Source organism: Melozone crissalis, unplaced genomic scaffold (genome assembly GCF_028551555.1).
Source record: "Melozone crissalis strain CALT ecotype California unplaced genomic scaffold, PUWL_Pcris_2 ptg000005l_1, whole genome shotgun sequence".
NCBI lineage: Eukaryota > Metazoa > Chordata > Aves > Passeriformes > Passerellidae > Melozone > Melozone crissalis.
Genome location: NW_026535783.1, coordinates 235,373 through 256,221, shown reverse-complemented (window position 1 = coordinate 256,221; position 20,849 = coordinate 235,373). Strand labels below are relative to the sequence as shown.

Below are 20,849 nucleotides of genomic sequence, written 5' to 3'. Positions count from 1 at the left end.
GTTTTTGTTTGTTTGTGGGGACTTTTCTCGCTTTTTGGTTTTTTTTCTTTTTTCTTGTTTTTTTGCTTTTTTTGTTTTTTTGGTCTCAATAAGACACGCTGCCCCGATGGCCCGGTGCAGGGTCAATGAAGGAGTGATCCCGGTGATCCTGGTTGTCCCGATTGTCCTCAAACCGGGCCAGGAACGAGTCCCCCAGGTCCCCTCACTGCTGGTGCGGGACCAGCCAAGGATTGATCCCGGTGATCCCGGCTATCCCGGCTGTCCCCACACCCGGACACGGTCGGGGCTCCCCTCAGTCCCAGTGGGGGTCACTGAAGGGCTGATCCCGGTTATCCCGGTGATCCCGGCTGTCCCCGCATTGGGACACGACCGGGGGGGTTCCCCTCGCTCCCCTCAGAGCCGCTGAGGGGGTCACTGAACGGCTGATCCTGGCTATCCCGGTTATCCTAGTTATCCCCACACCGGGACACGGTAGGGACTTCTCTCGTTCCCCTCAGTCCCACTGAGCCGTCACTGAAAGGGTGAACCCCGGTAATCCCGGCTGCCCTCACACCGGGACACGAGCCCCCCGCCGCTCCCCTCAGTGCCGGGGCGGGGTCAGAGCAGGGCCGATCCCGGTGATCCCGTTATCCCCACACCGGGATACGGCCCCTCCCCCCCGCGCTCCCCTCAGTCCCGCACGTGCCGGCGCGCGCGGGGCGGGCCGCCCGACCTACCTCCCGCGCCGCCACTTCCGCCTGCTCCGCGCCGGCCAATCGGCGCCGCGTCCGCCCCTCCGTCCCGCCCCGCGCCGGCAGCGCCAACCAATCGCGACGCGCTGCGGCGCCGCCAGCCAATGGCGGCAGTGCCCGCGCCCCCGCGCTCTGAGGGCGCGCGGTGCGCGCTTCCGCCCGTGGCGGCGGCCGGAAGGTGATGTGGCGGAGCGCGGCACGATGGTAAGCGCGGGGCCTGCACGGCCTTGCCGCGCCGGGACCGGGCCCTCCCCGCTCCCCTGCCCTTCCGCCGCCCGGCACGGTCCCCAGCGGCGCCTGTCGGCCCGGGCGGTGCGCACAGAGGTCGCTCACGCCATAAGCCGCGGGCCGCGGGAGCGGAGCCGCCTCAGGGCTTTGGTGGGAGTAGTGCGGGGCGCGTTTGCATCGGGGGTTTGGTGACAGGAAAAAAACCTCGTTTTGTGGCTGTGCGGGGCATCAGCAGCTGGTGCGAGGTCGGTCAGGTGCTGTGTGGTTCTCTCACGGCTTCCTGACGTCATTTCTGTGCTGCGTGACGTCACGGTGGTGTTAGGTGACGTCATGCTCAGAGCAGTGCGCTGAGCCGCGTCATTGGCTGCTTTTCAGGGGTGTCATCAGAGGCCCGGGTCCATTTACTCGTGAAAACTATATTATATCAAAAACTACATATTATACAGACGCATATATATATGTGTGCATATAAAGAAATTACATATATGCATGTGTATATATAAATTATAGATATGTATGTGTATAGAAAAATTGTTATGTATGTCTACATATATATTACCGTTTTCCTGTCTTTTTAGAAGTTCATACATTCACAACATGTTCTAATTTTTGAGAATATAGAAGTATATAAAATAGAACTTACCATATAAATACGTATTTTAAAATTTATTTGTAGTTTTGTAAATGCGTAAAAGGCAGGTAAGTACATCTGGAACAGAATATCTGTGCCTATATGTGAATATATTATGTGTATTACCAACATCTGTGGATATAAAGATACTCATATATTTATGGGTGTATGCAAATATTTAATTGAATTTTTTAATAATTATGTATCATATATTAACAGCATACTTTTTCCTACATATACTTTTTTCTATATACCACACACATAAAGAGTGTGGTTAGCTGTGGTTAGATATATATATATATTTTTTTATATATATATATATATATATATATATATATATATATGTATATAAAATACCTGTGTATAAATATATACATTCTTTATCAAGAAGGAAATTGGGGGTTTTATTTTTTTTTCTTTTCTTGTTTCCTTCCCATTTTTCCAGTCTGTGCAGGTAACACAAAATAAGGTTTTGCATTTCTGTCATAATTAAAGCTGAGCAGTGAAATGCTTTTTCTTAGTCAAGGTTTGTACCTTAAATATTTATATATCAATGACATTTATATGAGCAGGGCAGATACATGAACTTAAAAGGAAAACCAAAAGAATTACTGAATTAACATAAATTTTTCCTGTACAAAGTACATGTTTGTTCATAAGTTCAGCACAGAGCTTCTTTTAAGATGGGAATTTTTGGCATTTTTCTAATAATCAGAATGTGGTTTAGGTTGAAAGGGCCTTTGAAGATCACCTGGTTTCCCCTTTCCCATGAGCATGGAGAAATCATCCATCACAGCAGGGTTGCTGAGCAGTTTTATGGCATATTGCTGTATTTGCTGTGCATTTACAGAAAAGATCAATATCACTTGAAGTTCCTTATGGCTCAATTCAAAAAAGGGTTCCCAGGCTCCAGATCTTGTCACCAGCAGGAAATTGCTGGGAGTTGCTCACCTGAGCATTCCTTGCCAGATCTTTCAGAGGAACCTGCTTCAGTCTGGGGCTCCAAGCACAAAACAAAGGAGGTTTTTTCATTATGAGAGGCATAAATTATCTCTGGAGATCTAAAACACATGTGCAGAAAGCAAGATTTCTCTAATCAGTGCCATGGAAAGGTGAATATTGAGAATTACAGCAGCACCTCACTCTTTTTTATTGTACATAAAAGGGTTTGAGGTGATAGAAAAAGGCAAGAGAACTTGGTGGGACATTGGGATTGCTCAGTGTAATGATTAAATAAAACTAATTATTTAATATTATATCACTATGTCATTTATATTTTATATATTTTTTTATAGATATGTAAGAAATACATAACAGTAACTTAAAAACAAAACTAATGTTTAAATTTAAGAAGATTGTGGCAAGTGTAGGAGATTCTGTTAGGATTATCTTCTCCACTTGTCCCTGTTCCTTATTTTGTGTGAAGCAAGAAATTCTTGTAAGGATGGTTTGCTTATGATTTCATGTTGAAAATAAGTTTCTTTCAGCCTTACTGTGATGTTTGAGTTTCTTCAAGAGAGCAGCAGCCCTCCAGGACTTTGGGTCCTCCATGATGCCACCTCTGGTGTCAAGGCACTTTAGGGGAAAAAAGGATAATTTTTGAGCTCACATTTGTCTGTGAGAGAGGCAACAGCTGCTGTCTGTGTGTCATGAAATGGAAAGATTAGAGCTACATCTCCACTTTATTCTCCTTGTCCAAAGAGTAAGAGCTGCAGTTCTGGAAAGTTAGCAGCACTCTGAATATTCTATATTCTATAGAATATGATCTCCAAAGGACTTTATGCCTTGGAAACTTTTCATCCAATTGTTTTCCAGGATCCTTTACCATGTCCTTCCTGGCTAAGCTGATGAGAACTTGTGCTGGGTGAATGGCCAGCTGCTGCCAAACAGAAAAAAAAGAAAATTATATATATTTATATATTTATATATATGTAAGCTGACTTTTACCTGTGCTTTTTTTATGTGAAAGCAGAAATTGTGGGAATTTTTTTTTCCTCTTCACTTCCAGTGGATAGGGAAAAACCTCACCATTTTGACTTGGAGCAAAACCTTCACTATTTTAACTTTAATCATCTATGGAATCCAGCAGAAGCTTCTCAGTGGATTCCAGACTTGCTGGGAATGGAGGGGATGCACATCTCCTCATTTATTTAGGAGGAGAGGGTGTGTTGCTTGCTGGCTTCCACAAGTCAGTTTGTCCTGACAGCTTTTGGGATTTTTGGAAAGCTCGACAGAAGTTTTCCTGGTGGGCTTGAAAAGTTTGCCACGTGCATGGTAGGAAGGAGGGAAGAAGCCAAAGGTAATATTAAAATGAGTGAGGAGGTTCTCCCCTCCTGAAGGGTGGTCTTCACTTTCCTTCATAGCGGAAATGTGAATTTACACTCAGAATTTGGTGATGGAGATTATTTTTTAAAAGCGCAGAAAACTTGACAAAAACGGCTTCTTCCCTGTCACCCTCTGGCTGGGGCTGATCCTGGCCCCACATTACTGCACAAAAATTGGTTTGGGAACTTTCCACAAGGACAAACATTTCTGTCATAATCTTTGTTGCTCTCTTAGTGTGGTGTTTATAGAAGGAAGGGGAGTTGCTCATAGAGCCAATTGTAAAAACATTCATTAGTAAATATTATTTCAGCCAAGCTGTCGGATATAAACACACCAGAACCCAAGACACTGCTCTGAAAAAGGAGCTTTCAGGAGTCTTCAAGTACAAATTTTTATGTTTGTCTTATTCAAAATTATAAGAATGAATCCATCCTCATTCAGATTTGCTAGCAGCTTTGTATTTATCATGACCTAAAGGTCCATAGGTTTAAAAACATCTTCTAGGTTGTATTACAGTATTAAAGTATCTTTGTATTGTGAATTTATTTCACCTGAAGTGTTTAGTATTGATACTTCTGTCATCTTGGAGGATGAAGTGAAAATACATTGTAAGTGTTTTATTTCTGTGATTATTGAACTGAGGAAATTATTCTGACAAGGTAAGATGGTCTCTTTTTGGAACAGTAGGATGCAGTGAGTCTGCTTTAAGAGATTTACCCAGAATGACTCTGGTTATGAGAAACCATTTCTTAGCTGAGTGCCATAAGAAAGTGAATGCCACAATTTAATTTTTTGGTTAGACACCACACACATTCACTGTAACAGCTGCAGCTCTGAATATGTTTTTCTGCTAATGCACAGAGCCAGGCGTTCAAACTCCACCAAAGTTTTTGATTTTCAACCTGGTGACTGTGGAAACAAGGTGGGAACAGCTGTGAAAAATATTACCTGTCTTCCAGATGCTAAATACTCAAACCATGCACCTGAACCTCTGCCAAGCAAGAGACTTGCACAGGTGCTGTGGTCCGGCCAAGGGACGTGACAGACTTAGCAGAACTTGTCATTGTTTTCTAACTAAGTATATTTTTTCCTGGTATTTGTTCTTCATGTTTGAAAGAGATGGTTTGACTATGAATGAAAAAAAAAATTGTTAAATAGTATACATAAAATATTTACAGACCTGTTTTGTAGTTTTTAGGTAAAGTAGAGTATATCTTCCTTTTTGAAAAGTTAGACTTCTTCGTATGGCCATGTTCACATTCCTGTAGCACTTCTGTTCCAAACTCCTGATTTTTCCATGCTGCTTTTATTATAGTAAGGATGTCACCTGATTCAAAGTGTGCTCTAGTATGACTCTTACCTCTTCCATTCACACACAGAGGTTTTACTGTTTTTTACAGTCTCAGTACTAAATTTATGGTGAACTAAACAGTGTGATGTGCAACTTCAGACGGGAGAGTTACTTTAAAAAAAGGGGGCTATTTCAAATACTGTGTTTATCTAATGGGGAAAGACAGAAGAGGAAAAATATCTCTGTAAAATTTTAAACTGTGTAATGTACAGAGAAGGCCTGGCAGTAAAGGTATTTCAAGATTTTACTGACATATCCACCATTATTCTTTGATTGTTTAGTAAATATGTGGACATACCCACCTTTGCGCTACAGTGACCCCAGTAAAAGACTTCAGTAGTCACTTTGTTTTTTATAGTAAGATATTTTGGTGAAATGCTGCATCAGCTAGCTGCTCGCAGCAAAAGTTCAGTATTCAAACTGGATACTGGGGCAAAGAGGGAGGAATTCAAGCAAGTGTGAAATTTCAGCATCATTGCCTGGAGGTGTCTTCTCACTGCTGGTCTGTGGATTTGAATTACAGTAAAAATCCTAAATGTGCTAAAGTCAAATGAGCTTTTTATAGGGGAGGGCAGCTGTGTCCATATGTTTAATTAAGTGTTTAATTGCTCAAGGAGATTGGTTTAAATAGATGTATTATTAGTCTTCAGTTGACTGCAAAGCATACATGTTAGTTGTACTTGCCATTTAAACTTGACAATGTGCTTCTCCCGAAAATGACTGGGAAAAAAATTCCCAATTTCTCTAATCAAGCCTTAGCTTACATTCCATGAGTGCAAAAATACAACAGACAGAAATCTGAATGAACATTAAATAGAGTACTTAAATTCTTTGGAAACGAAATACTGAGGAGAACATGCTGTAAGTCGCAAAGTAAAAAGCCATATTTGTGCTGGAACAACTGCATCTGGCTGGTATTGGGATACTTACTAACAGCCCTTGCTTAGTTTTGTTGTGTACTTTTGGCAATAATTGCTTCAAACTTTACTAATTTGCACTTTTTGTAATTTTTTTATGATGCTAATTAGCATGCCTCTTTTACAAATGCTTGTTTTCCATTTGTTTGGATCAGATTGCATTTGACAGCAGTGGGAAAAGTAATTATTTTTTTAATAGATTGGAAAATAATACAGTTTGATGCATGTTTTAATTACTTTTTAGCAGTTGCTTTGGCCTTCAGGTTGGGAGTAGTACTAGGTGATTTATATCCTATTATTTTTCTCAATATTATATTCTGAAAAATTTGATTTTACTGACGAAATAAGAATTGCGGACTCTATTGGAAACCCTAGATAATAAGCATTTTCTTTTTCAGTTTTGTAAGGACCTCTTCATTAAAATTTCATAGCTTGATTTAACTTTTCTGTGATCAAATTTTTATCACCTCTTGCTTAACTAAAATTTAACTTCAGGATGTATGCTCTTGCTCGTATTCCAGTATGAGGAAGGCAGCTGAATGATTGGGTATCCATATTTGATTACAGAAAACATAATTATTCATCAATTTTATTATACTGGGGAGAAAAAAAAATAAAAACATTCTAGAAAGACTGAATATTCTGAAGCATATTACACAGAGATTGTACTTTCTTTAAAATATTCCAGTTATTTATCTGTGTTTGCCTACATAAATTGGTTGTTATAATAGTAACCACAGGGCAAAGTTTTGCAGCTTGCTGGCACTACAATGGCCTCTGCTTTTATAGCACAGATGGATGAAATCATCATGGTCACACTGCAATCAGAGATAAAATAATCATTTTGTAAATACTTTTTAAGTCTAGGGAAGGTTAAGCTTTGGTTTCAGTGCTAAGTCTGCTGAGATAAACTCAGAGAGCTTTTGTGTTAGGCTTTGTAGGATGGCAGCATAGGGTTTGTGTTCTCCTCCTGCACGTTTCATTTTCCCTGGAACCACGATACTGGGTGGTTTATTTTAAACAAAAGTCTGAGAGATAAGGGGAAAATCAGCAGGTCCTTCATGACACTGACAGTTTCATCAAAACCTAGGGTGTGATGTATTGCTGTGCTACCCAGGTGGTTTGTGAGTGCAAGGACAGAGACCAACAATGTGTCTGAAGCAGAGGATATTGGGGTAAGGGAGTGAGTGAAAACTGCAGAAATGGATAAATTACAGTGTCTTGTCTATGGGTGCTGTCAGTGCAGCGAAGTGCTTGGAATTAGTGCATTTCTTATGGTTATTTCTGCATATTGAGTAAAATACTCCTCTGAAGTGCAAGAACTGTTGGTAACCACAACTCTGAGCTGCTGCTTTTTTTCCTCTTCTTCTGCCCAAGTGTAGTAAATTTAATGCTGAGGGACAGCATTGTCTATGATGAGGTTTGCAGGAGCTATGCAGTTGTCATGATTCCCTGTCACAGCCACACAGGTAACTTTTAACTTTCAATCAACACTCACTAAAGTACATTAAACCTCAGTTTATACTCAGATGAGAGTACATTCAGACAACTCTAGCTGTACCACTGGGTTTCCAACTACTGTGTATTCCCATCAGTATTTATTTTAGTACAAGCCACTGCTGTTAATCCCAACACAATAAAAATTTCAGGAGTACTAATTCTTTATGGTTTATTATATAGAGTTTTTACTGAGATACGTTATGATCAGGAAAGAATATTGAGGCTTTTTTTAAAGGCTTGGTTTTGGAAAGGATTTAAAACAGCCTTTGGGCATGTAGCTCTCAAAGCTGAAGTCCACAGTCTTAAATTTCCAAAGACATTGGTAAAAACTTGTCTTTTTCAAGTTCAGATGAATACAATGCCTCATTGGTGCTGCAGGTGATGTGGTGATGCTCCACACAGGAGGGGACACTGGGGGAATGAGACAGAATGGAGCAACTGAGGTGTTCCCACTGTGTCAGAAAAGCAGATGTAGAAAATTTCAGCCTGTGGAATTAAAGCTTGCACTGTCTAAAACCAGAATAAAATGCCAGTGCTGGTTCTTTTTGGCATTGCAGCATAGGTGCCATGAAGTTAGTTGTCATTTCCCCCTCATGGGGACACAGCCTAAGAGACAGCACCAGTTGCTCCATGTGCTGAGATCTCTCTGTAGTGGGAGTGAGGCTCACAGGATCTAGGCCAGTCAACACAAGTCAAAAATTGAAATTAATACATTTTCATCAGAGCAACCCAGTCTAAACGAATGAACAGCATCACATCTACATTGTCCAAGTAGCTTGCTATGTGAATGCAGTTTTTTAAAAGGATGCTGAGCGATGTATAATTCTTGCAGCAGCTTTTAATTACATCAGTTGGAGCAGCCAGATGTAGGTTGCTGCTCTCTGTGAATTCAGCTGGGCCATGAGAATTACTTCAGATGTGGAGAGCGAAGCCGTCTAATTCAGGGATAAATTCTCATTTCCAGAAATTGTAGGCAAATTTTGGAACGCTCACATCTGCCCTTTGAAAGCGGGCATGCAGATAAACGTGTCATTCAGAGCGCGTTTCCGTGGAAGGGCAGATGCAATTACAGCCACAAATATCTGGGGAAACACGTGAAGACCCCAACAAAGAACAATTATATACAATTATATACTGCCCCAGTTGGCTGGCTGATAGCACATTTCATGAGTATACGTTTACAGCCCCTGCTCTGGAGGAAGCAAGTGTGCCCTTGTGCCATTTTGCGGTGGCGGAGCGCGCGGTGCCGCCTCGGGAAGCAGCTGCAGGAATCCATGGGAACGCGGGGCTGTGAGCTGTCAGAGCAGCTGTCTGTCTGTCCCGCAGGACTGATGGAGTTAATCAGTTGATAGGCAGTATCTGGCCGTGCTGAGAGCAGCCGCTCCTGGATCCGGCCCCGCCGCGTTCCTAGACCCACAGGAGCCAGGGGGAATTGAGACTTGCCTGGTTGCTGGAGCTGGCAGAAACTTCTGCTGAGCACAAAGCATCCAGAGGCTGGGCATGGCAGCGTGTTGTCCTTGGTGAAGAGTCTGTCCGTTATTTGTGACATGATGGGGCACAAGAAGGGGTGGCTGGTTGGGCTGAAATGCTAAATTAAATCTGATTGACAAAAGGCTGTGGTGCGAGAGAAAAACCAAGCACAGCCTCGTGGTTGGGACAGGGAGGCTGGCTTTGGATGTGGGATCGCTGTTCCCTCATCACAGAAAGGGTGGGTTTCAGGGATGCTGAAATCCCTCCTATACAGGGTACAGAGTAAGAGCACCTCTAATGATTCTTCTCAACAGAGTGGGCTGTTGCACCCCATTAAGTTAAACTACTTTAGGTAGCTAACCCTACCTAAAGCATGTGTTCAGATTGGCAGCTCTGTCCATGTTCTGGAGTCCATATGATCCATGGAGACTTCTAAATAAGATAAACTATTTTATTCTGTTTTGCTGTTGATTTTGGTGGGTTTTGGTCACCGGGTTTTTGATCTCAGTATTGGAGCACTTGTGTGTGTTCCAGTGGCTTTCCTTCTACTAGAACTTGTCATTTTTCTCTCCTAATTTCCTGCTAGTGCCATACTGAACTAGAATAGTGTGGTTTTCTTTTATAATTCTCATTAGCTAGATAGATTTGATCATCAGAGATTCAAAACATTCTAATTTTGTGACATAGGAAGAAAGCACGTGCACACCAACAGAGATGTGCCTCAGGCTGCATGGAAATGAAGGCTCTGATGTGCCCTAAAATGTGCTTGGAGAAGGAAATGCCAATTTATTATCCTTTCCTAAGTGCTAAATATTTACCTTTAATTAAATACCACTGCTCGGCCAGCTGGGTTGAGCAGTACGAACACAGGAGACAGAAGTTCATCAGAATTCTAGAACAACAAAGAGTGAATTTCTTGCATTTGTCTTGACATTTTTTGGGGTTTTTCTTTTTTTTTTTGAGCTCACACTAAATCAGATTTGCAAATGAGCGTAGCAGAGTGAAGGTAAAATAAAGCTTTTTGAAATAAGCAGTTGCCTCTTACACTACCTGGTGCTGTTGCACTGACCAGAATGTCAGTTGAGACACTTAAGAGAAACCCAGAAACTGTAAAAAAAAAAGAATAAAAGGTTAAAATAAAAAGTTTATGGGTTGCAGTTTCTGCTTATTAGTGTTATTTCACGCTTCAGTAAATTTCCAGATACTGCAGCAGTTTCTCAAGAATTGTCTTTTCTCACTGCCACTAGGCTGATCACTGTTTGCTGTCAACAACAGAACTTTCTTAAGGCAATTTCATAAATTTCTTCAGAATTTACCAAATAACTAGCAGTTCTGAAAGTGTATTTACAGTAAAGATGTTTTCAATTTACAATCAGAACATTGTTTGAAAACAAAAGTAATCAGTTATCATAGTTCAGGTAGGCTTAACTTTCTACAAATCTGTTGAATTTGGCCTGTAGCTTTTAAAAAGTGGTATATTAAGAAACCTACTGCACATTTTGTGTTATTTTTTTGTCTTGGCTACCACTGGTTTCCTTGCCACTCAGTCCTCACCTCTACTTTCACTACCACCACCCTATTCCATTGATGGAAAGGTTTTCTGGCTTTTTGTAAGTTTCATTTTTGGTGTTGTCTAAGGGGCCACCTGTTTTTTCCAGAATTCCCTCTTCGAGAGGAGTTCGTGCACTGCAGAGATGTAATTGTTTTTTTTTTTTTTTCCCTGATTCTCTTCCACAGTCTGCCATCTTCAACTTCCAGAGTCTGCTGACTGTGATCCTGCTGCTCATATGTACCTGTGCCTACATCAGATCCTTGGCTCCCAGCTTACTGGACAAAAATAAATCTGGGTATGTGGCCTGATCATTCATTTCTAACATCCACAAGCTGTGTGCATTCAACTGCAGCTTTTCAGCATCTCCTGATGAGGTCTGTGATAATGCAGATCCTGCTTTGAAAATTTTCTCTCTTTAAAGATAAAAATCTTAATTTTGTGCCTCAAAACAGAGTGCAATAAGGTATTGGCAAGCACTTAGTTGAAATTTTATTGAAAGAATTTATTGGCTTGCTAACCTTGCTAATACTGTGTTATTAATCTTCTAGATTTGTAGCTCTGTTGTTAGATGCTTATTAGAGATATAGAAATGAGAGACAGAAATAAAACATTCTCCTACATGTGGCTATTGTTGCAATGATTTATTTTTGATTCCTAGGGTGCGTAAGGAGCCAGCAGAAACTGGCTTTTTGCTTGTTTTCAAGATAGGTGTCTTGCAGATAGAAGTTTGAAACACAGCTTTAGCAATAATCTGTAACTAAAAGAAAACTAAAAATAGTTTTTAAAATAAGCAACGCAGTCCTCTTGTGTGGTCTGTTCAAATCGTGGTTTTGTATTCTCTAAGGTGAGGGAATGTCTAGAAGTGTTTTTGAAAACTTCTACAAACGTAACTTTTTGGGTTTTAGTCATATGGATACTAGCTGTGATCAGCAGAACTGTGATTTAAGTGTGGTGGGTTTTGAGTAACCATTGGGCACTTGTGACACAGAAATGTCTGGGGCTGTCCCCAGAACTTCAGTAATGCTGTCACCTCAGGTTAGTGCAAAGAAGATGATATTTGTAGAAGCAGGAGGTAATTCTAGGTGGAAAAACAGACAGGCTTTTGGATAATGAGTGTTTGACTTCTCCACTTTTGCCATTAGGTCATTTCCTGTTAAATAAAATGTTCTTCTTCCCTCAGTGTCTTCCATCACTTTGGCATTTAAATTCAGAAGTGTCCAGTTTTAAATAGTGTTGTGACCAAGAACACCAAACACCTGAGTGTTTGTTTTCTGAAAACCTTCGTTGTGATTAACCTCTGGGGTTGCTGTTTTATTCATGTTTTTTTAATTTTAGCAGTGTAAGATACCCAAATTACACCAGCTTTTTTTTCCTAATTTGGAGTACTAACATGAAAACACTTGTGTCCTTTTATATGAGGCCACAAAATTGTCACTGACATGAGATGTTTCTTTGGATGGAAGTAAAGATGGAAGAAAGGATGACTTCATGAAGGACAGGGAGTGGGGGGACCAGGGGAGTTTGGGTGTCTGCTGGTGGAAGATAACACAATAGTCAATGAGGTATACACAGTAAGAAGTAAGAATGTTTATTTTACTGATTAAAATTTTAGTGCTGTTCTTGGCAAGGAGTGTTTCCTTTAATCTGGAGCTACTCTGTTTATTCTTGAGGCAAATCTGTCTGGAGTACAATAGAACTCTCTTCATAAAACGTTTCCAAGGGGTGCTGACACTGTGGAGGAGTTGGGCGTTTGATGTGTAGGTTTGTATTTATGTAGATGTAGGACATGCCATTTTGTTATATATATATATATTTGTAGACTACTTTGTACTGAAGGATAAAACCTTGGCCTGGAAGCAATGAAAGTTGTTTCCTGTATGGTAGATGTTTACATGGAGCTCATATGGTGCTAAACCCCTTTCCCTCTCTTCTAATGTACTCCATGCTCCAGTGCAAATGTCTGGACATGTGGGATAAAACAAATTCTAGTGATGTTTCATTTTGCCACAGAGATGCTGTTACCTCATTATTCCTGCTCCAAATGAAAGGCATAAAAAAGTAGCAATAAAATACCAAAGTGACGGAGAGGAGGAATGTTGATAGTTATTCACTGTATTTCTGAGTGAATGGTAACTTTGCCGGGGATTTAAATCTGTTAATAATAAGTGAAGAAACGTATTTCTGTTGTTTGAGAGATGCTGTTGCACAGTGATGTCACCCATCCTCATAACCCTGTATTTCCTCCCCCTCATTTCTGCCAAAGTGTGTCTTTTCCCACCAAGCCAAACAGAACCTTAAACCTTCATTTTCCCTGAATGCTTCCATGTGCTTAGTCCTGAGCAGCACTGTTAAAGGCTGGGAAAGCAAGTGGAGATTTACTGTTTCATGCTGACTAGAGGAGAATGTGCACCACAATGTGATTCTCTCCTCCCTGCTAACCAGAAGGATGTGTTAGCCCATGTGCAGCAGAGATCCCCTTTGATTTTCCATCAGCGTTGCACTGGGGATGTCTCACACCCCGTCCTGCAGTGGCACTGGGCTTCTCCTGGTGAACACATGGCATTTTGCAGCACACACAGCCTTAGCAGTCGTTGTCTAAGGCTCCACCAACTCCTCCTTTGCTTAAGAGGTTCCATTTATTTGGGTTTTTTTGTCCTCCAGGTAACCACATCCACTTTTCACAACGAGTGCTTTTAGCATTTAGCACTGAGAGCCAGGAATCTGCAGCAGGTCCTGCACTTTTGGGCTCTGGGTGCCAGAAAGAGCAGGGATCCCAGCCAGACCCACAGCTTCACCTGCTTCCAAGCAAGGATGGAGCAGAACACAAAGGGTGGAGAACAAAGGGTGCAGTTACACCAAGGAGCTGCTGCAGGAGGAATTGTTTTGGAGCAGAGTTACTCAAGGCAGCATCACTTCTGTAATAAGCAGGTTTTGATTTGAAGAGGTCCTTCTTGTGGACCTGGGATGGGCACTAATGGAAAAACCAGAGGAGCAGGAAGGAGCTCTGCACAGGCTTTTCCTGCAGTGAGAGCTCCCCAGTTCTTCCAGAGGGTGCATCATCAGAAGGTGCAGAATTCAGTCTGCTTCTGCTCAGCAGAAGAACAAACAGAGGTAATGAGCTGTTCCAGTAGCACAAAAGCCTCTGAAGATGTTCTGGCGTCATCATGGGAAGGCTGGCCAGTCCTCATAAATTGTTAATTGCAATTGTTAAGGACAGCTGGTGAAACCGATCCTCTGTTTTGTACCTGGCACATCACAAAAATTTCTGTTTTCACCAAGGGGGCTTTGTAGGGAAATGTGCAGTAGTGGCTTCAAATCCCTGAGAAGATGAAAAAATACCCTTGCTGAGATGGTGAGGCAAATTCAACAGACTTCTAGGCTGCCTGAAAGGGTTAATATTCTTTTTCCCATGCAAGATTCTTCAAAAGCATATGGACAGAATGTTAGTGTTTTATTTCTTTGAGCTCCTGGGGAAGCTTTTGAGAGATGGCAAAATGAGAAGCAGGGCTGTGGAAGTTTTCCTGTTGGTTTTGCAGCATGCAATCTGTAAATTGTAATTTTACAGAGAGTGAACAACAGTTCTGGGAACCTGAGGTGCTGTCAGTGGAGCACTTAAGAATTACACATGAATGCCTTTCTACCTGCACACATCTTCAAAAAGTGCATAAATGTCTTCAGGTTACTTTATTGTATGACCTCTTAGCCTGGAAAAGTGTGGTGCTCTATATGCAGGGATCATTACTTCTGCTTGTGGAGCTGCATAAAAGTAGGGAAAAAAGAGCTGTGGCAGTACAGAAATATAGTCAAACCTAAATGTGTATGTGTGTATATATATTTTGCTTGAGATAAAACTAAAATCTGAAGCACAGATGGAAATGCCTGCTTTCTAAAAACGGAAATGGAATGCTGTTCGTGATGAACTGGTCAGCAAGGGGTACATAAGTAAAAAAGCACTTTACTTTGAGTTTGAACACCTCGGTCACTTGCTGCCACCCTTGGTCTTCACCTGCCCAGCCCTGAATCTTTGTCTCAGAAATAGAGGAGGCTGCTAAATGGACAGAGAGATGCTGAAGTAAAGCAAGACCATAAAAGAGCACATAAAATGGAAGTAGAAGAGAAATGAAAGATATGTTGACTGCTCAAGCATGGAGGAGCAAGTGGCCCAAGCCTACCTGTCTGCATTTAGATGTGTTAGAAGGAAGCAACTCTCAGAGCCCAACAAAGGGCAAAGACAATCAAACCTTTGTGGGTGTGAGTTCCGAACATTATTTGTGGGGTTGTATTTACTACCTGGGGGATGGCAGCTCTCCACGTGCTCCCAGTGTTGTGTGCCATGTGTGAAGGAAACCTTCCTGCAGACAAGCTCTGAAGGGCTGAAATGCGTCTACTCACACAGGACACCTCAGTGTTGTTCCCCTTGTCTTCCTCAGACCCTGAAGCAGTCCCTGCTCCTCTGGAGCTGTCAGTAGGAGATTATTTTAGTTACACAGAGAAATTACAAGTTTGTGACATCCCTTTGGGTGTTCTCTGGGTTGAATTGTGCTTTTCTCCACTGTTGTTTCACTTGTGAGAGGTGAAGTCCTAGGCAAGCAGCACCACAGAGATATGAGCAAGGTAAACATTGGTAAAGGAGTAAGAAAGAACCAGAAGAATTGGGAAGACTTTTTTCTTCACAAAACTTGCTATCTGGGATACTTTATTGTAGATAAATATGAGGTTCTGGTGAAGTCTTTAGATCTGGAACACAGAACAAGTTAAATGGATTTTTTCATGCAAAAAGACCTCTGCTAGACTTACAACTTTGCCACTTCTGTAGTTCAGAACTCTGTACCCTTATGTGCAGGTATCTGCTGTTTTCTGGTGTTCAGGAGGGTACCACGTTGACAAATTACTGTCAATTCAGATTATTTTAACATAAAGAGAATCAGTTGACTTGGATGTATTAAACCAAGACCCTAATGAATTTATTTTTATCTTTACAGACTGTTGGGGATATTCTGGAAATGCGCCAGGATTGGTAATTGTTTTTTGGCTTTTTTTCCTTCAAAATCCTTAAGATCAATCCTATTTCTACCACAGTTTATTAGGATTATGTTGCCATATAGCAATGAAAACCATACACATCTATTGTCTTCAAAAATGCAAGTTTTTACCTCCATGAAATAAAGGGCAGGATATTGCCTTCTTAGATTAGCATAATGGAAATCCTGCATCTTCTCATGTCAGTTCATATATCTAATGTTAAATTTTCAAAAGTCTTTTGTACTTTTTGCCAGGTGAAACAACCAAGGGTGCATTTATAACATGCAAAGAAATCAGTGATTTCTTATAAATCACTGCAGTCTGTTTGAAATTGCAATGGACTGTTTAAAAAAAACCCAGATATTTACCTTGCATTATGAACTCCATGTTGTTTTATTACTGTATTAAGGTTCTCTTTAAGCATAAATGTGGTTTTCTTCCTTTCCCTTCTTTGCTCAGCTTCTGTGCACTTTTGAATTACACAAAGCTGTTCGTGTCAAGTGACATCTGCACACAGGCTGATCAGCTCTATCTGATTCTTGACATTTTCCCATAACATTGGTTTTATATTTATTTTAATCCTTATCCTGAATTTATTTTGAGAAGGAAATTGGAATATGCAACAGAAGTTTAGTCTTAACATTAAGGTATATCCACAATTTAGGAAAAAAAAAACCAAACTACTAACCCGTCATCAGTGTTCAAATTGCATTGTTAATTCAGAGCAGAAACTTTGAACTTGTAATTCTAGAGCTTCTTACTTGTCACTGAACCTAAAGAAAGCCTTTATGATTCCCTTTCTGCATTCCCAGGCAGAACATTTTACAGGATGTCAGAAAAGCATTGACACAAAAAACAGGGTTTTGGTGAAGAGTGGTTGTTAAAATGATTGCAGATATTGTCCTATTTAGATAATAGACATTGCAGAACCAATTTTAGTGCTGTAATTGAAAGATACTGGGAAGGTGGCAGCTGTCAGAAATGAATTTTGAGCTATACCACTGAAAACAAATGTAAAAAATTCAGCTGCATTAAGTTTTGTTCAAAGCTGAAGAGAGCACCTCACCTTACTTTGCCATCTTCTTTGTAGTTAAGTGGAAGGATATTTTTTTCAATTAGCTGTGTTTCTTTTGTAACTTGCATCTAGACCACTTTGACTTTCTTTTAGACTAAGAAAGGGCTTTGGAGATGATTCCTTTTATGTGTGTTAGTCACAAAGGCAAGTAGAAAGTGTAGGTTTTAAAAATGAAAATGTCTGCTGGCTTCCTTTACATTTCACATCCCTGGTATGTTTAAACAACCTTTTCACATGTACATAAGATCTTAATCACCGGCAAGTGGTTACATATTTACAAAGTTGTGCAAAATAATGTTTAATCCTGCCACATGGTGATTTCTCTTTTAAGAAAATTAAGAGCAGAAAAGCATAACTCATATGAAAATTGTAATACCCTGAACCGTAGGAGTTGGACTTCCTCAAAATTTATTTTAAACAGATGTGAAACTGCAGACATTAATTCGTTCAGTTATTTGAAGTTTAATTAAATATATGCCAGATCATGACAGAATCTTGTAATGTCACTGGACAGTCAATCCTGTGTATGGGAGGTGTCACTGCAAGTATTTTATTTTTCTTTTACTGTGGAAAGTTTGTTCCCTGTGTGTTTACAGGTCCTGTTGGTAAAAGAAAAGGCTTTTTTTTCACAAAAATTGCACCATGCTAGACTTGGGAGCCTTGGTGGTTTTTTCTTTAATGTTTCTCTGAAAACTGTGTCTCTGATAAGGTGGTTTGTAAAGACAAAAGACCTCACACAGCAAAGGGAAATTGAACTTTGCTTAAACCAAACAGCCGCAGCTCTGTCTTTATACTCCTGGGTGTGTAGAAACAGGGATCTTCTCACTTGAAAGACACATTTCAGTGTTAACACTCCCTGGCAGTTCTGTAGGCTGAATTTTCCAAGCAGAATTCAGTGGAACCACTGAATAAAGTTTAAGTTTTAAAGTTTAAAGTTTAAGAATAAAGTTTAAGTGTAAGAACATCTTGCTAATTAATGTAAAAAGTGCTCGTGTAAGTAGCTACCAGTGTGATTAACATTTCTGATGTTCCCCTGGTTGTGTTACAGTTCCCTACCTGAGAAGATTTTTTTTTCTTGAACAACAAAAAAAATAAACTCTGTAAAGTTCTGTCCTGGACCAGATGGGTGGGAATAGATCTCTCATGATTGCTTTTGCCACCAGATAAAAGTATATTAATGTATATTTCCATCCACAGATAAAAGTATATTAGTGGAGTAAAATTAAATTTCTTTCACAGTTTGCCCTGGGAAACTCTGACACCAATTGAAAGAGTCAGAAAACAGAGGTGTCTGTGCAGCTTCTGTGGCAATTTTTATCATGGAAATCTGTGGGCCAGACCCTCAACACATGCTAACAATGTTATGTCTTCTTAAAAAAGTAAAAAAAGGCGTCTGGCTCTGTCTGGGCAGCTGTGAGCTCACAGCTCTGGCTGCTGCCTGACACCCTGCACAGAAGGTTCATGCTGCAGGTGGCAGGTACCAGGACAGGCAGCCCCAGCTGCACCTCAGCTGACGCACAACAGCAGAACCAGCAAAAATGGGGTGTCCTGGGCAGCCTCCCACTGCCTGCCCCCTGACTTTGGCACTAGGAGGTAGCAGCAACATAAAACTGCACCTCAGAAAAGGTGGGTTGTAGTGAGATGGAAGCCTTTACATGGGCCTGGCACAGAGACCCAGAATCACCCAGTGCCACCCCAGGCATGGCAGGGACCCCTCCCACTGTCCCAGTGTCCAGCCTGGCCTCGGGCAGTGCCAGGGATGCAGGGGCAGCCCCAGCTGCTCCGGGCACCCTGTGCCAGGGCCTGCCCGCCCTGCCAGGGAACAATTCCTCATTGCCAGTGTCCCATCCAGCACTGCCTTCCTTCAGCCTGAGCCCATTCCCCATAGTCCTGTCACTCCCTGCCTTGTTTACAAGTCCCTCTCTTAAAGCAAAGAGCCTCAAAAACTCTGTTTTTATGTACCAAAACAACGCGTCCTGCATCCGAGTTTCCCCACTGCCCTTGCATTTCTTTGTGAATACACAGCTGTACTTCTGCCTGCCTTCCTCCAGCTGGAAAATGTTGAATACCAGTTTGCATGTGCTGTGGCAGAATTACACTGGACTGGGAGCAGGTGTGTCTGTTTAACCACGCCTGAATTTCTGTTTGCTCTGGGTTCTCTCCCCTCTGGCAGGTGAGAGGAAGAGCCCCTACGTGGCCGTGTGCTGTGTGGTGATGGCCTTCAGCATCCTGTTCGTGCAGTAGCAGCTGGAGAGTGTCCCCAGGTAGCCAACAGCAGATCCTGTGTCAAGAAAGGATGGGAAGCCTCAGCAAGTCTCCTCTCACACGATGGATAACCTCTGTCCTGGTGGGCACCCCTGCAGATGGACCAGCATCAGTGATCACAAGCCAGATGAGATGTGCTTGTTCAGCCAGGCCGGCACTGACACTCCTGCAGTAATTCGTGGAAGGGTGTCTGGTGTGTGTCTGAGCTTCAGGGGAGCTCTTTTTGTTTGTTTCTTTTTAAACACCATGCAGTTGAAAAGGCTTGCTGTTTCTAATTCTTCAAAATTTCTTGTCCAGTAGACCTGTTGAATGAAACACTGAAATGGTAAATCAGCCACAGCAATAAGACCACCCTTTGAAGAATAAAGAGTGTTTTGACTCTAGGGGATGTTTATCAAAGTATTTTTAGTTCTTGCTGCCTAAATAATTCCTCTTGATTTGTAAGTGATGTCTCCACTCTCATCCTAAAAATATGACCTCTGACCTAAGTTACACTCAGCTATTTGTTTCTAAACTTGTAATTTCTCAAATAAACTCTTAATATTTCTGTTGTTAAGATGTGAAATAAAGGCAGGGACCATAATTGTAGTGATGTGTGATTAGCTGCTGATAAGGCAGAGATGGGGATCTGAGACACCTGGATTGTTCTCTGTAAAAAACCACATGCACTCATTTTTAGAGATTCCAAAATGTTGAGAAAAGGATTGAAAACGCTCTGCTGCTACTGTTGCATGCATGGAAAGACTTCTCAGTTATCAGAATGAACAGTTAGCTGCAGATAAGGAAGTTGCATGTCATAGTACAAAGGTTGAAGCAACTGAATTATGCTCACCAGTAGTAAAGATTAGATTACTTTTAATGATACCTCCCATTAGCACATATTTCTTAATTTTGCACACTTTCAGTGATCTAGTGACTTCTTCAATAATGCTTGACAGGTGTGTGTTGTATCAGACACCTGTGTGACTTCATACTGGTTGAATGTGGGAGAGTTGTGTGTTTGCAGTATTTGTTGTTCTGGAAAGGCTTGTGATCAGAAGGAACAAAGCTGAAAAGTAAAACACACTTAAAGGTATGTTACCTGTTGTCATTCTTGTTTGAAAACCTTATTTTCACCAATCCAAATTATCCTGCAACTAGGCAAAAAAGTGATTTTGAGTTACGACCTTTGAGTTGTCTCACGTGTACCTGCGAATCTAAATCACCATCAGAAGCAGCCATCCAAACTTTTGTATTGTGGGCTCAGGAAAGATAGATTTCTCCAATTTGGGCCAGTAAATCCCCCTGGCAGTGCAGAGCTGTAGGACTGTAACCATGCTGTGCACACACAGAAGCCTGGACTGGGCAGGGGATGTGGGGAATGCACAATCTGCTGCTCTGTAACTTGAAATGTGGATGCTGCTCCAAACAGGGCATCAAAGCAACACAGGTTTGGATTTCAAAGGAGCTGTTCCTCAAGAGGGGGAGGGGAGATTCCTAAAAAGTCTTGGGTTTTGACTGTTCAAAATATGCAGAGAATCATCTGGAAACTTTTTATGTTGAGCACTTATATTCCAATTATTACTGCTTTTAATAAATAATGGCATTTTTATGATACTCACACATTTCCTAGTCATCCAAGATGTTCTAATTACCAGGTGAATTCTTAATAATCCCTGGGGTTTAGCTGCAGGTAGGAATACCAGTGAAAGAACCCAATGAAATTTTTTGTTCTGAGTGCCTGAAATTAATAATATGGAGGAACTGTGTTGCAAAAACCTTCTCTGTTAAGGTTTTATCATC

The 20,849-nt window shown here is 41.3% G+C and overlaps 1 protein-coding gene across 1 annotated transcript; it reads left to right on the top strand.

Moving 5' to 3' along the window:
* Positions 1–884: 884 nt before the first annotated feature.
* On the top strand, positions 885–20,142 carry TMEM167A (transmembrane protein 167A). Its single transcript, XM_054283757.1, has 4 exons — positions 885–935; positions 10,891–11,000; positions 15,688–15,722; positions 18,976–20,142. The coding sequence occupies exons 1-4, from the start codon at positions 933–935 to the stop codon at positions 19,044–19,046; spliced, it is 219 nt and encodes a 72-aa protein (XP_054139732.1). The 5' UTR covers positions 885–932; the 3' UTR covers positions 19,047–20,142.
* The last annotated feature ends 707 nt before the right edge of the window (positions 20,143–20,849 follow it).

Excerpts from the sequence above, each read along its gene's own strand:
- TMEM167A (XM_054283757.1), top strand. Across the intron at positions 11,001-15,687 it reads CTGGACAAAAATAAATCTGG|ACTGTTGGGGATATTCTGGA; the intron begins GTATGTGGCCTG and ends TTATCTTTACAG. Across the intron at positions 15,723-18,975 it reads CTGGAAATGCGCCAGGATTG|GTGAGAGGAAGAGCCCCTAC; the intron begins GTAATTGTTTTT and ends CCCCTCTGGCAG.